The 13,495-nt window shown below is 35.0% G+C and overlaps 1 protein-coding gene across 2 annotated transcripts in view; it reads left to right on the forward strand.

Annotated features, from left to right (window-relative positions):
• The window catches only part of LOC128982950 (uncharacterized), a 141,310-nt gene that overhangs the window by 72,084 nt on the left and 55,731 nt on the right, over positions 1-13,495 (forward strand). For both annotated transcript variants that reach the window (XM_054402063.1, XM_054402054.1), the window contains exon 9: positions 2,278-2,312. In XM_054402063.1, coding sequence (XP_054258038.1) covers positions 2,278-2,312 — 35 coding nt within the window. The remainder of the gene's footprint in view (positions 1-2,277; positions 2,313-13,495) is intronic.

Here is a 13,495-nt window from a genome sequence, read left to right on the forward strand (position 1 = left end):
ACAGACATCTAAAAGTCCCAGTCTTTGTAGCCTTTTGTTTTTCCTGTCTTTCTTTTTGCTTGAGTCATTAGAGAAATGGTTTTTTGTTGAGAAACTTTTATTCTTAGGGCCGATATTGTTCTTTGTTGTTTTACTTATTTTGTGAATGTCATTCTGGTTATTACTAGTATATAAAATCTGGTTGTCAAGTTTTGATGCCTCTATAGCCAAGGCGATTTCTAAGGCTTTGTCAAATGATATTTCCCCCAGTTGTAAGAGTTTTTCTCTGATGTCCGAGTCATATAAGCCTCTGATGAATTGAGCCCTGAGCATGAGGTTTATAACTGATTTTGTACATTTTCCTTCTTTACACCCAGATTTGAAATCTGCTGAACAAGCCAGTTGTTTGAGGACTGTGACATAATTTGTGATTGATTCATTTCCATCTTGTAAACGGGATAAGAATTTGTGCTGTTCTGTAAGTATGTTCTTCTTTGGGCTTAGGTGCTCATTTAGTAATATCAGTAATTCTTGATATGTTTTTGAGTCTGGTTTGTCTGGAGATGTTAGACTACAGATCAGATTGTAGTGCTTAGCAAACGTTTCCTTACTTTCATCATAAGCATCAAACATCAAGGCATTGCTCTGTAGTAGGTCCTTGGTACTATGTTTTGATCTAGGCTGTTCTGTCTGTTGACTTGTATGTTGTGTCATTATTGTCATAAAACTGTTCAAAGTAGATATAAGGTCTTGTATTTCAGTCATTTTCTTCCTCGTCGCCAAATTATTAGATATAAAAATAATACAAAATATATGAACACAACTCTTTATTTCTTAATAATAAATGTAAACATTGAATTATTTACAATATGAAATTATTCCAGTCATATGATCAATATTAAATAAAAGATAGATTATTTGGAATATATAACAATACACAAACTCGACAAAGGGATGGATGACAAAAACTCTTTTTTCGGAATGGTTTCATAAAACTTTTGTTCCATCGGAAAAAAAATTTTGAAAACACAGAAACTGCTTCAAAAAGCCCTTTTGTTGCTCGATAATTGTCCTGGACTTCCAGATGAGGATGAGTTAAAAAGTAGGGATGGAAAAATCACTGCTTTATTTTTGCCCCCACATGTACCTCCGATACTCCAGCCCATGGACCAAAATGTGATCCAAACTATAAAAACAAATTATAGAAAACCCCTTTTGTACAATGTTTTGTCAAAAGAGGGGAGTGTTGTTACAGCTCTGAAGGAAACCAACATGAAAGATGTTGTTTTTAATCTTGCAAGCGCATGAGAAAAACTTGCAACAAAAACAATTGTTTGTTCATGGGCCAAGTTGTGGCCTTCTCTTGATTTATTAGAGGATTACAGAAGACAATCAAATCCTCAAACGACAGTGATAACAGATGCTGAGCTAAATGACTTGAGAGAAGCAATAGCCGAACAGTTAGTAGACGATCCAGAAGATCTGACATCAGTCGATGTTACCGCCTGGTTAGACGGTGCAGACGACGAGCAGTGTCAAATCATGACAGACGATGAGATCATCGAAGATGTTCTAGACGGCAGTGACGTGGAGGAGGGTGATGAGGAGGGCGGAGTGGGCGGAGCCAGTACGTCGACAGCTGCAGCTGCACACACAGTCAACACGGATTCAGCGCTCTGTGCCTACGCAACTGCAATAGCTTGGGCGGAAGAAAACGGTGCTTCGGCTTCCGATATTATGACACTACAGAGGCTCCAGGAAAATGTTTTAAAACTTTCTTTTAATGCAAAGAAGCAGAAAAATATTACAAACTATTTTGCGGTTGTTTTAAGTAGGTCTTACATGTAAAGTGTACAGTAGGCCTACAGTTCTGTAATTTTCATTTTGTACACGTTCAGTATTTAGTGATTATCTTTGTTCATTGTCTGATATTGTACTGTACGGTTGTTTGCTGTTTCATATCACTGTTTCTTTTTCACAATAATACATTAAACAACATTTCATTAGGCCTATACTGTACAGAAATTCAAATGATTGTTATCATAGTTTTTGTAAACAATAAAAATGTTGTTTATTGTAAAACCACTTCAATTTCTGATGCATTTCCACTAATCCGGCATTTTCCATAATCCGGCCCTACTAATCGCCATATAGGGCCGGATTAATGAGATCCTACTGTATAGATTATATTGAAACCAATGTTCACAGTTCTTCATGAAGATGTTTCACAGTTTATAAGGACATTTTTATTGTTTCATTGTGATACTTGAAATTTATATCACATTTTTCAAATTTCAGGTGAAGACTTATCCAATGGAGAAGAGATTTCAGAGGTAAGGTATTGAATTTTACACTTCATCTTAAGTTGTGTTGTTTCCACAAGCTGTTTATCTACCAATTTTACCTTTGGCAACATTTAGTTAACACGTTCGCTACCGCAATAGTACAAAATGTTTCATTCATATGGACCAGCAACCCACTTATGCGACGGCTGGTTTCTTTCCATAGTCGCATGCGGCGGCTAGTCACTATAAAATAGACTGACATCGCATATTTGCATCAGTTTTCCAATGTTATCAAAACGTTTATATCTTTGTAACGGTCTATTTGAAGGCCCTGAATTCTCTGCAGCGGTCTACAGCGATGTCTGTCGCACAATTGCGTCAGTTGTGGTCTGTGGATATGATGATTGGTGACGTCATATGATAGTTGGAAAAACTGTTTTTTATAACTGTATGTATGTACTAGTGGCTTGGATAGGGACATAAGTCCCTAAAAAGCTCAATAATATAAAACAAATTATTCTAATATTCAAACAAACTAAGAAATATATTATCTATGTGTGCAAATAGATAGCCCTGTACGCCATATCTTTTGTGTAAACAACAGTTTGTTGTTTGTCTTTGTTGGTGTTATTTTCAATAAATCATTTTAATCACTACATAGGTTTGACTCTGCTAAAGGTAGCAAACATATAATTGTTTGTGAATAAATACTGGTTTATTAAGGTAGCTTTGGTTAATATTTCTAAGTTTATACTCCTTTTGTTAAGGTTTAACAACATTAGTGTAAAGTAAAGGCATCCCATTGACCAAACTTAACCCTAGATCTTTTCTGATCAACATAAAAAACTACATTTAGTATAAGTTTATGTGGTGGTATTGCTTTTAAAGGTGGGATTGACGGTACATAATATCCTATCAAATTAGGCCTAATCATCGGCTGATTCTTAACTCTTTTGCGAGCAACAGACGGTACCTGTTTAAAATCTCCAAACAATATTATTTTTCCTCCCACTGGAACTTGTCTGAACTTGTCATAGTAGTTACTTACTCAACAAATATATATTTACTGTAGGCCTACAAACCTATTTTTTTTTCTTTATTCCTGGGTTATTTTCTAAGAGTAGCCGTTTAGGTTATTCCACATCCACATCATACAAAATATTGATTAAACACTACAATAAATCTAAAATTGAAAATAAAGAAAGTGTAGAATAAATCTGGAACATATGTTTTGAAATAAAAACAAAGCAGAAGTTCTCCAATCTTGAATTGTTAATTATTTAGTCAATGTGGTTATTTCATGTTAAATGTTAAAAATACACAAATTTGAAAAATTTTACAGTAAAATAATTTATTTCCACATTCGTAACTGTCTTAATTATTATGGATACTATCACTGGTTTTATATAGTATATTGCAGAATTGACTGGCAATTAAGTAATCCAAATGTTAACATTGCGTACTGGCTTGATGCTAAATCACGATCAGCTGTATTGAAGTAAACAAAATTCAGCAGCAACTGGCTTCTAATGGTATTATTATGGAGAACATTTTACGTTATATCTCGTTTTTTGGTAACTTTATGGGAATTCTGCAATTTTTCCCGAGTCCCTGGGGTCAATACCTTTAATTTAAGACCTCTCCCACTTTTCTGCGACTTACCAGACGTCCACAATTTTCTGGTAAAAAATTTGTCTTACAGAATTATTTATAAGGATGCTGTATGTATGCTGCATTATCCTATGTAGCTTTTATATTTGTTCAATTATAAACAGTTCTTAAAAAATCTGTTTTTATTACTTACTTTCACCTAAGTAAAAACATAAACAAAAATGAATTGTCATGTATGTTCGGCGTTTGTGCTATTTCAAGAAAAATATTGTGATTTTATTTAACTATTGTCTTTGCTATAGACCGGGCGTCGCAAATATGCAACATTACAAAAGGTTATACAAAATATAAAAAAGCAAGAATATATTACTTACAAACACGATTGCAGTACAATGTAAATGATCGCTGTTTCACAGGTTTTCACCTGTGGTCTGGGTGTACTGTTAACCACTCCTTATTTGTCTAGTCTATGTGAAACGTAATTATAAAAATCTTACGCTGTCAAATCAGGTCCATGACCCCTTTACCAGGACAAGTCACAAAATATTTATTAATAGATTTAGGCTTAGTAAAACCTCAAAATCATTTAAAGTTATGAGTGTTAGGCTGTTTAACAAACTACCTAGTAAAGGACAAACAGCAAAACAAGAAATTTTTAGTAAAACTGTTTTTGACTGGCTTGTAGAAAATCCATTCTACCATGTTGATGAGTTTTTGTTTTTAAATATGTCACTGCACTACTCAATTCTGTGTTTCAAGTAGTAAGTTAATTTTGACAATCATGTTGAATGTGACTTAATTTAGGCTATTTTAAATGTGACACTGTCTATTACATATATTATGTTTAACGACAATAAAAGATTCTATTCTATTCAAGTGACAGCTGGTCTATGTGTAAGATTAAATTGTATACCTCGGTCTGTGGCAATGACCGGGGCGTCGCATATATGCAACGCTCGGTAACGAACGTGTTAAAACATTAAAACCAAATAAATACTAAACCATTTCTATATTTAAGTTTGCTTGGCATCAACATTTACGTTCAAACCTCATTTTATGCAGGGTTTCGACATACCTGGAAATTCAGGTTAAGTCAAGGAAACAGTTATAAGGTCAGGGATTTTTTTTTTTAAGTGGAAAGTCAGGGGAAATTTTTTTTAAATTTTGTAGACAGATAAATTAACTAAAAACTGTTATACATTGTGTTAACTTGTTTGGTTGATTAGTTAAGTTTTGTTGAACTGAGATAGTTGCTTGAAAGATTAAAGTTCTAAAAAATCTGTGTGGTACGTAATTTTTATCACAAACTTTTTGTATTTTTTAGAGCCGTAAGTATTTAGAATTTGATTTCTTATTTGGAATTGTATTAATAAATACCCCCTCCGCAGTAAACCTGCAGACTAAGCGAATTTCCATTTACCTGGCCGAATTTCTATTAATATTTCCTTCAAATTGTCAGATTTATTTCCTATTCAGATAACATTAGTAAATAATTAATAAGTACAGTACACTCTCAACTATCCGAGCCCTGGTTACCCGAACCCCGGGGTTATCCGAGGTTGTTGTCATCATTTCTAATATCCTTGATATTACAACTTTGATCAGCTGTCCTGGTTCCTATGCAAATTTAACTTGTTTAATTGTGTTATTCTGTAATGTTGGTTTTACTGAAATAAAGCCTTAGAATTTGTAAAAGGTTTATTCATTATTTCAAAAATTTATTTGAGTAAAATAAATCAAATGGAGAAAATATTAAAACCACAACTTCTAGATATCAATCCGGATTCTCCAACAGCAAAAAAAGAATTTTCTCACTGGATTAAAACTTTCCAAAACTATGTTAACATTGCTAAAGTTTCAAATGAAGATGTTTTGAAAGTACTAATCAATGCTATGTCTTATAAGACATTTGAATTCATTGAAGAATGTTCAACATACGAAGAAGTTATCAAGACATTAAAAGTGATATATTGCAAATCTCCTAACGTAATTTTTGCAAGACACAAACTAGCTACAAGAAAACAGAATTCTAATGAAAACATTCAACAATATGTCCAAGCTTTGAAGTCATTAAGTAAAGACTGTGAATTCAAATCTGTAACTTCAGAACAAAACCGACGCGCCTATATACGAGATGCATTCATAAATGGTTAACTATCTGCTGACATTCGACAACGGCTCTTGGAAAGCAAACAATTAGAACTTCAAGATGCTATTAATCAATCTCTAGCTCTAGAAATGGCTCAGAATAATGCCCAAGTTTATGATAAATACAGAAATCATACTATTAGTGAAGTACTAAATGCAATTCCTAAGGCAAGTCAAAGTATAAAGGAGGAAGAAAATGTAATTCAGTCAGAAAGTTCAAAAATGTTAGCTGCTGCTTAGTCTGGGTGCTTCTTCTGTGACCACAGCGTCATCCTCATTCAGTATGTCCAGCAAAAGATGTCACTTTACATTGTTGTGGTAAAAAAGGTCACTTCTCAAAGGTAAACAAAAATTTAGTCAAAACAATAAAGTGTCTGCTTTTCACAGCTAATATTACTGCCACTGGACCTGCTTACTTGTCAAAAGCTGTCATCTCAGCCAGAGTAAATGGTAGACATGCTAACTCTTTAATTGATACTGGTAGTTCTGATAGCTACATAAATCATGATTTTGTTTTAAAACACGGAATTAAAGTAATACCTGGAAGTGGCCAGGTTTCTATGGCTACTACAACTTTGACGTCTAAAGTATTAGGCTACGTATTAGTAGACTTACATATTCAAGATCATACGTACAATGGTTTTAAGTTGTCAATTTTGCCTCAGTTATGTGCAGATGTATTACTCGGCTATGATCTCATGTAGTATCACTAAAACATATTTCAGTAATAAAAATGATTCTTTTAAATGTTAGAACCAAACAGTATTTTTATTATCATAGGAAAAAAATGTAAACATAACATTTTACAGCTGTTTTAGATAAATGTTAATAAGACAGGTTATTGGAATATATTACAGTCTTCCCCACACAACAGACAGACCACACAATTCACAAGTTTAATCTAACAACTGGCCGACGGGTCCTTGTACACCTTTTTGGTTCGACTTGTGGAAGAGGATCAACTGGATGAGGTTCAACTTGTTGCTGCCGAGTATGCTCATTTTCATCATCAAGGTGCACTTGTGGCGCATGCTCATTTTCATCATCAAGGTGTACTTGTGGCGCCTGATTCGGCAGATTCCTGCACTGGATAATGAAGGACTCTTCTTCTACATTAGTCTTCTGTTGAGTCTTTACTTGCTGTGTGGGTTTTGGTTGCAGTTGTTCTACTTGTGTTTTATTACAATAAGGAACTTGGGATTTCCTCAGCTGCTCAATATGTCGTCTCACAACCACCCAATTGTCAAGCATCACTAAGTAAGCGGCCTAATGTTTTTTTAATCGTGCCGTAATTCCATTTAGCAGATTGGATTCCACTACTATAATCTCTAACTTGGACTCGTTCTCCGGGAAATAGTCTAAGAGACTGGGGTAATTGTGGGCTGGTTAGAGTTTCGCTTTCTTTGTGCGGGGTCATCTTTAACAGGTCTAGTTTTGTGCGAAAACGTCTTTGCAAAAATTTTTCTGCGGGTGATTTGTCTTCATTTCCAAAAGGTGTTGCTCGATAGTAAAAGAGAGCTTCCTGGACTTTGGAATGTAATGTTCCTGGATCACAAATTACTGTTTTCAATTTGTTCTTGAATGTCTGTACGAAACGTTCAGCCTGGCCGTTGGTAGCTGGATGGCCAGGTGCAATCGTCTTGTGTTGTATACCATTTCGAAACAAGAATGCTTGAAAAGAATCAGAGGTGAAAATTGAAGCATTGTCACTTACAATTGTTACTGGAAGTCCATTCCGGCTGAAGATTTCCCGGAGATGCACAATTGTTGAATCTGTAGTAGGTGCCGACCTGCATATGGCCACCTCAGGCCATTTTGATAAACTGTCTACCACAATCAAGAAATGATGTCCAAGGAAGGGGCCAGCATAATCAATGTGTATACGCTCCCAGTTGCTCTTCGGAGGTTCCCAGGGGTGAGCGGGAGCTTTCATTTGGTTGTTTTGTATGTCTGCACATGCTCTGTAAGATTTTGCAACAGCTTCAATGTCCTTGTCAATCAATTTCCAGTAACAGTACCTTCGGGCTAGTGATTTCATACGAACAATGCCTTGATGTGTCCTGTGTAATTCATGAAGGATATACCGTTGCAGAGGTTTTGGAATGACAACTCTGTCCCCTCGAAAATTATTCCTTCATGAAGGCTGTATTCAAGGGATTTGCAGGTTCCATTTTGTAAGGATTGTTTCAAAGAAACAAGTTCTGGATCCTTGTCAGTTTCTTCTAGTACATTTTTATAAGTGACTATCTCACTTGAAATATTATTTAAGGTTAGGTTATAAATAGTGAAATTCTCATCAACAACTGTTTGTGGAGATGGTAGTGGAAATCTCGACAAATAATCAGCATTGGCATGGTCTGCTGAACGCCTTAAAATAATGTCAAAGTTGAAACCGTTCAAGAACATAGAATATCGAAGCAATCTGGAAGCTGTTATGACTGGCAATTTAGAATTTGAACTGAAAATGTGAGTCAGGGGTTTGTTGTCGGTCACAAGTGAAAACTTCCTACCATAAATTTATGGATAGAATTTCAAAAAGGCCCAGTAGATAGCTGTTGCTTCTCTGTCAAGTTGAGATTAATTTTTCTCAGTATTTGTCAGTGTTCGAGATGCAAAAAATATTGGACATTCTGTACCGTTATTTACATGTGATAAAACTGCTGAAATCCCTAAAGGACTTGCATCAGTTGCCAAAACAAGTGGCAATGATGGGTTATAGCCAATTAGAACATCATCACTTGCAATCGCTGCCTTGATTTTATTTGCAGCTCTTTCACAATCTTCTGTCCACTGAAAACGTCCATTTTTCCTTTTGAGGAGTTGGTAAATTGGATGCATAGTGGTTGATACATTAGAAATAAACTTAGAATAGTATGAAACATAACCAATGAATGTTCTTACCTCATCTAAATTTGTAGGATTAGGGGTATTAAGAATAGCTTTCACTTTCTCCGGGCTCTTTTGAATTCCTTGCTTGCTGATTTTGTGACCAAGATATGTTATTTCCTTATCAAAAAATCGACTTTTGTCTTTGTTGACATGCAAATTGAACTTTTCTAGACGAGACAAACAAGCGTGTAACCTTTTGTTACATTCTTCTACGGTGGAACCCCAAATTATAATGTCATCGAAATAAGCGAGGGTGCATTCAAGTCCTTGTAGCACTGTGTCAATGAACTTGGCAAATTCACTTGGGGCCGTTTTAATGCCAAAAGATAACCTTTTCATTAAATAGGTTCATCGATGAGTAGATATTGCTTTGTAGCTTTTGACTCTCTTTGTCCACAGGAATATGTAAGTACGCTTTGTGGATGTCCAGCAGACAAAAATAATTAATTACCACCCCTAATGTTACCAAGGATTTCATCTATGACTGGTATAGGATATCTTGTGTCTTCAAGCTGTGAATTAATGGTACACTTATAGTCAAAGCATAGCCTCACTTTCCCGTCTGGCTTTGGAACGACCTCTAGAGGACATCCCCATTGTGCATTGTCCACTTTTTCAATAATGTTTTGATTTTCCAAACGATCTAATTCAGCTTCAACCTCATCTCGAAGTGCAAAAGGAACTATCCTTGGCTTTAGAAATATTGGACGAGCATTATCTTTAAGAGTTAAATTGCAGACATATGGGGCCTCGCCAATCTTTTCCTCGAATAGTTCCGAATATTTGTTAAGAACTTCCATTTTAAGCTTAGAACAATCTAAAGTGGTACATTTATGAATGGATAGTTCGGAATCTAGGGGAATTTTCAGAATTCGCAACCAATCACGTCCTAATAATGGATTAATTAAGTTATCCACAACAAACAAGTTCAGGTCTGTAGATTTGTTGTTGTACCATACCTCAACTTTGGCAACACCCAGAGGATTAAAGATTTCACCTGTAACTGTTTTAAATTTAGTTTACGTTGGCTGAAGAGTTCTGTTGGGACAAACTTGTTGAAGGTCTTTGTAAGTAATTATTGTTACTGGACTTCCAGTGTCGATTTCAAACGTAAGCTTACCAGTTTCAATGTTTAGTGTTGTCGTAAATTTCTCTGTTGGTGAAGTAGTGGACGTAATACAGACAGGAACAGGGGTGCCCATCCCCCCCAAAGCTCACGTCGCAGAATCCCCCCCAAATTCGTTGTTTAACCCATGCCGGAAAGTCTGGGGGCTAACCCATAGTTATGTTTATAATGCGGAGAGGGAAGGGGTGCCCCCGAAACTTCTTTAAATTTATGGGAATTTAAGCGTTTGAATCAAACTTTTAACCCAATTTAAATGGACAATTTTCCTTTAAAACTCTAGTAGCAAACTATTTGTTAGTTTAGTTTTAATTTAAATGAGTTGGATTTTTTTAACATGGACACAATTTGAATCAAAATTGGCCATGTAGTTTTTTTAATCTGATTTTCCATGAGTTAATTGGTTTTAAAAGGAAAAATCACAAAAGTTGCAATAACTTTTGAACCATAATTTTTACGGCATAGAGGGTTTATACAATTTTTGTCATAGTCAAAGAGTATAACATGTTAATTTTGAATCAAAATCGTTTGGGCCAATTCTGAGAATTTTTTTTCATCCATTATTTTATAGGGTTTTATGGAATATCACTATTAAAAATCCAAAATGAAAAAAAACATCTGGACAGACCATGGATTGGTACCTAAAATACCAAATTTCATCAAAATCCCTAGAGATGTAGGCCCTAGGGATGTAAAAACCTGCTCGATCCCCAAATGACGATGACAGCTGGCATGGCCTGCAAAACGTAACTTTCAGCCACCAATTAATGTACCTATATGTAAAACAGTTAAAAACATCATAGTGTGGTAAAATAGTATATTACGTTACTAGTCCTGAATCTGGTTTTTTTTATACGAGTCCGGCCAACACATTTTGGACGAGTGACGTATGATAGTTTACGCCATACTACTAAATCCGTTCAAATCCCTATATTACCACCAACTAAAGGACTAAAAACACTAGTCTTTGTTATAACTACTCATTGCCACCCAAATACAGTATAATCAGCTGATTGGTGTCCGGCAAAACTCATTACAGTACAGTAGTACTGTATGAAACCCCATTTGATTAAGGACAAACTACAAACAGCTGTTTTCTGGACTAAATCCTTGCATGGGAAGTTCGTCAAAATAGTGTAGTGTGGTGTAAAAAAATAATTATATATCTATTCTAAGACTAGTAAAATTTGTTTGAAGCTCTTTTTAGATGCAAGAAAAGACAATAACAAATACAATTTAATTAATCCAGAATCATGTGTTTCAGTTCTTGAAGTTAACGTAAACACATAGCCTATCAAAAACCGCGTAATTAAATTTTCACAGTACTGTATGTCAATTTCTTCCAATGAATAAATGACCCAGGCATAATTATTTGGGAGAGCCAAAATATTATCACAAGTTTCATGTTGTTGTTCATGTTGTAAAAAAAGCAAAATGATTATCATTATCATAATACTGGTTTTTTTATGAATCAAGAATATATTATAATAAACAAACCTAAAAAACCATCAATAGGTCCTCAAGGCAATGAGACTATTTGAGAATGAGTTCATAATGAAAGGTAAAAAAAACTCGAATTGCAGATACAATTTAATAAGCAACCATAATCCTTTGACAGCAGTTGGCATGGAGTTGTTCTCACTGTCAAACATGATACGAGTCAGAAAGTGGAAATCCACATAAAAGTATCTATATATTTTATAGCAATTATAAAATGATTTATTAATCAAGATAAAATGTCAAACGGGATTTTGATTGCATAATTACCCCAGTAATACATTAAGGAGGTCGTAAAAATTATCTGATTAATCTTTTATGTGCTTTTAACCAACCACTGGCTTGAATCCCCCCCAAAATCATAAAATCCCCCCCAAATAAAATTCTGATGTCGCATTTTGCGACATCAAACCCCCCTGTGGGCACCCCTGGACAGGAACAATTCTTCCAATAGAAAAGTTAAGATCCGTTTCATCTTTAGGACTGATGTGATATTGCATTTACCTTGCGATAATTTGATTTTGTCAAACTTGATATACAAACCTTAGAAACATGACCACGTTTATGGCATAGACTGCAAAATAAGGTGTCAACTTCCCGTTTGCATGATTTGGCCATGTGGTTACTCTCACCACAACGCACACATAGTCCTGAAATTCCAAGGCGCTCATAAAACTTCTTTTGATTATTTTGACTTTGTTTTGTTGATGTGTTATCACAAACATAGTTTTTTGTACGAAAAACTTTTGAAACTTTGTTTATTGAATCAGTTCCATGAAATGTTTTGCAACCCTTTTTTGATGCTTCAAGAGTCAGAGCCTGTTCATACGCACCTTCAAAAGTCAATTCTGGATGCTGAAGAATCTTTTCACTGATTGTTTCATCTCGTAATCCTCGAATGAATTGTGCACGTAAAAACAAATCGACCACTGAAGATTCACAAGAAGGGCAGTTGAAATTGCATGTGAATGTAAGTCTTCTTAGTGCAGCTACAAACTCAGATATGGACTCTGTCGGACTTTGAACACGTGATAGAAAAGTATGTTGTAGCACAAAAACATTGTGTTTTGGACATAAATGTTTTTCAGCTATTTTAATCAATTCGTCGTAGCTTTTGTTTGATGGTAGGTCTGGAGATACAAGACTACCTAGTAGTTGATAATGTTTTGGTCCAATACAATTGATCAATATTCGTGCTTTGATTTGTTGTACTTCATCTTCGTTTCCTGTAATGTTTTTCAAATGAAAGTAATTTTCAAGTCGTTGTCTATATGAATTGAAATCTTCAAGATTTTCATCAAATGAATCAAAATTGAATGATGTGATTCCGTTCTGGGGTGTTGAAGGTTTTGGATTCTGTGCATGGGTTTGAGTGATTTCATTAAACTTGTTCAAAAGTATAGCCTGCTGTTGAACAAACATTGATAAAATTGTTGAAAGGTCTTCAATCATGATAGTATGGTAATTTCAATGTTTATCCTGTAGAAAAGTGTATGAGTCATTAAAAATCCCGTCCTCGTTGCCACTAAAACATATTTCAGTAATAAAAATGATTCTTTTAAATGTTAGAACCAAACAGTATTTTTATTATCATAGGAAAAAAAATATAAACATAACATTTTACAGCTGTTTTAGATAAATGTTAATAAGACAGGTTATTGGAATATATTACAATCACTCTCATGTTGACGTATCTTTTAACACGTTGACTGCTGAAAACCTTTACTATGGTGCTCCCTAAACTGCGGGCGGAGCCCCGGCGCGCTACTGAATCAGCGATCGCTATTGGCATTGAAATATCTCAGTAAGACGATTCGCAAAAGAGCAGTGGTGATTGTTCTGCGTTACCCCGAAAGTGGACATAGTTCACTGAAACACCCAAAGGTAGCAGCACTGCCTGGATCAATAACCAGAGTCTTAGTAATATGGCTGTAAAATCAAATTTCAAAATGAAAAACGGATT

Source organism: Macrosteles quadrilineatus, unplaced genomic scaffold, assembly GCF_028750875.1.
Source record: "Macrosteles quadrilineatus isolate MER2022 unplaced genomic scaffold, UCM_ALF_1.0 Scaffold_1__1_contigs__length_201487025, whole genome shotgun sequence".
In the NCBI taxonomy this organism is placed as follows: domain Eukaryota; kingdom Metazoa; phylum Arthropoda; class Insecta; order Hemiptera; family Cicadellidae; genus Macrosteles; species Macrosteles quadrilineatus.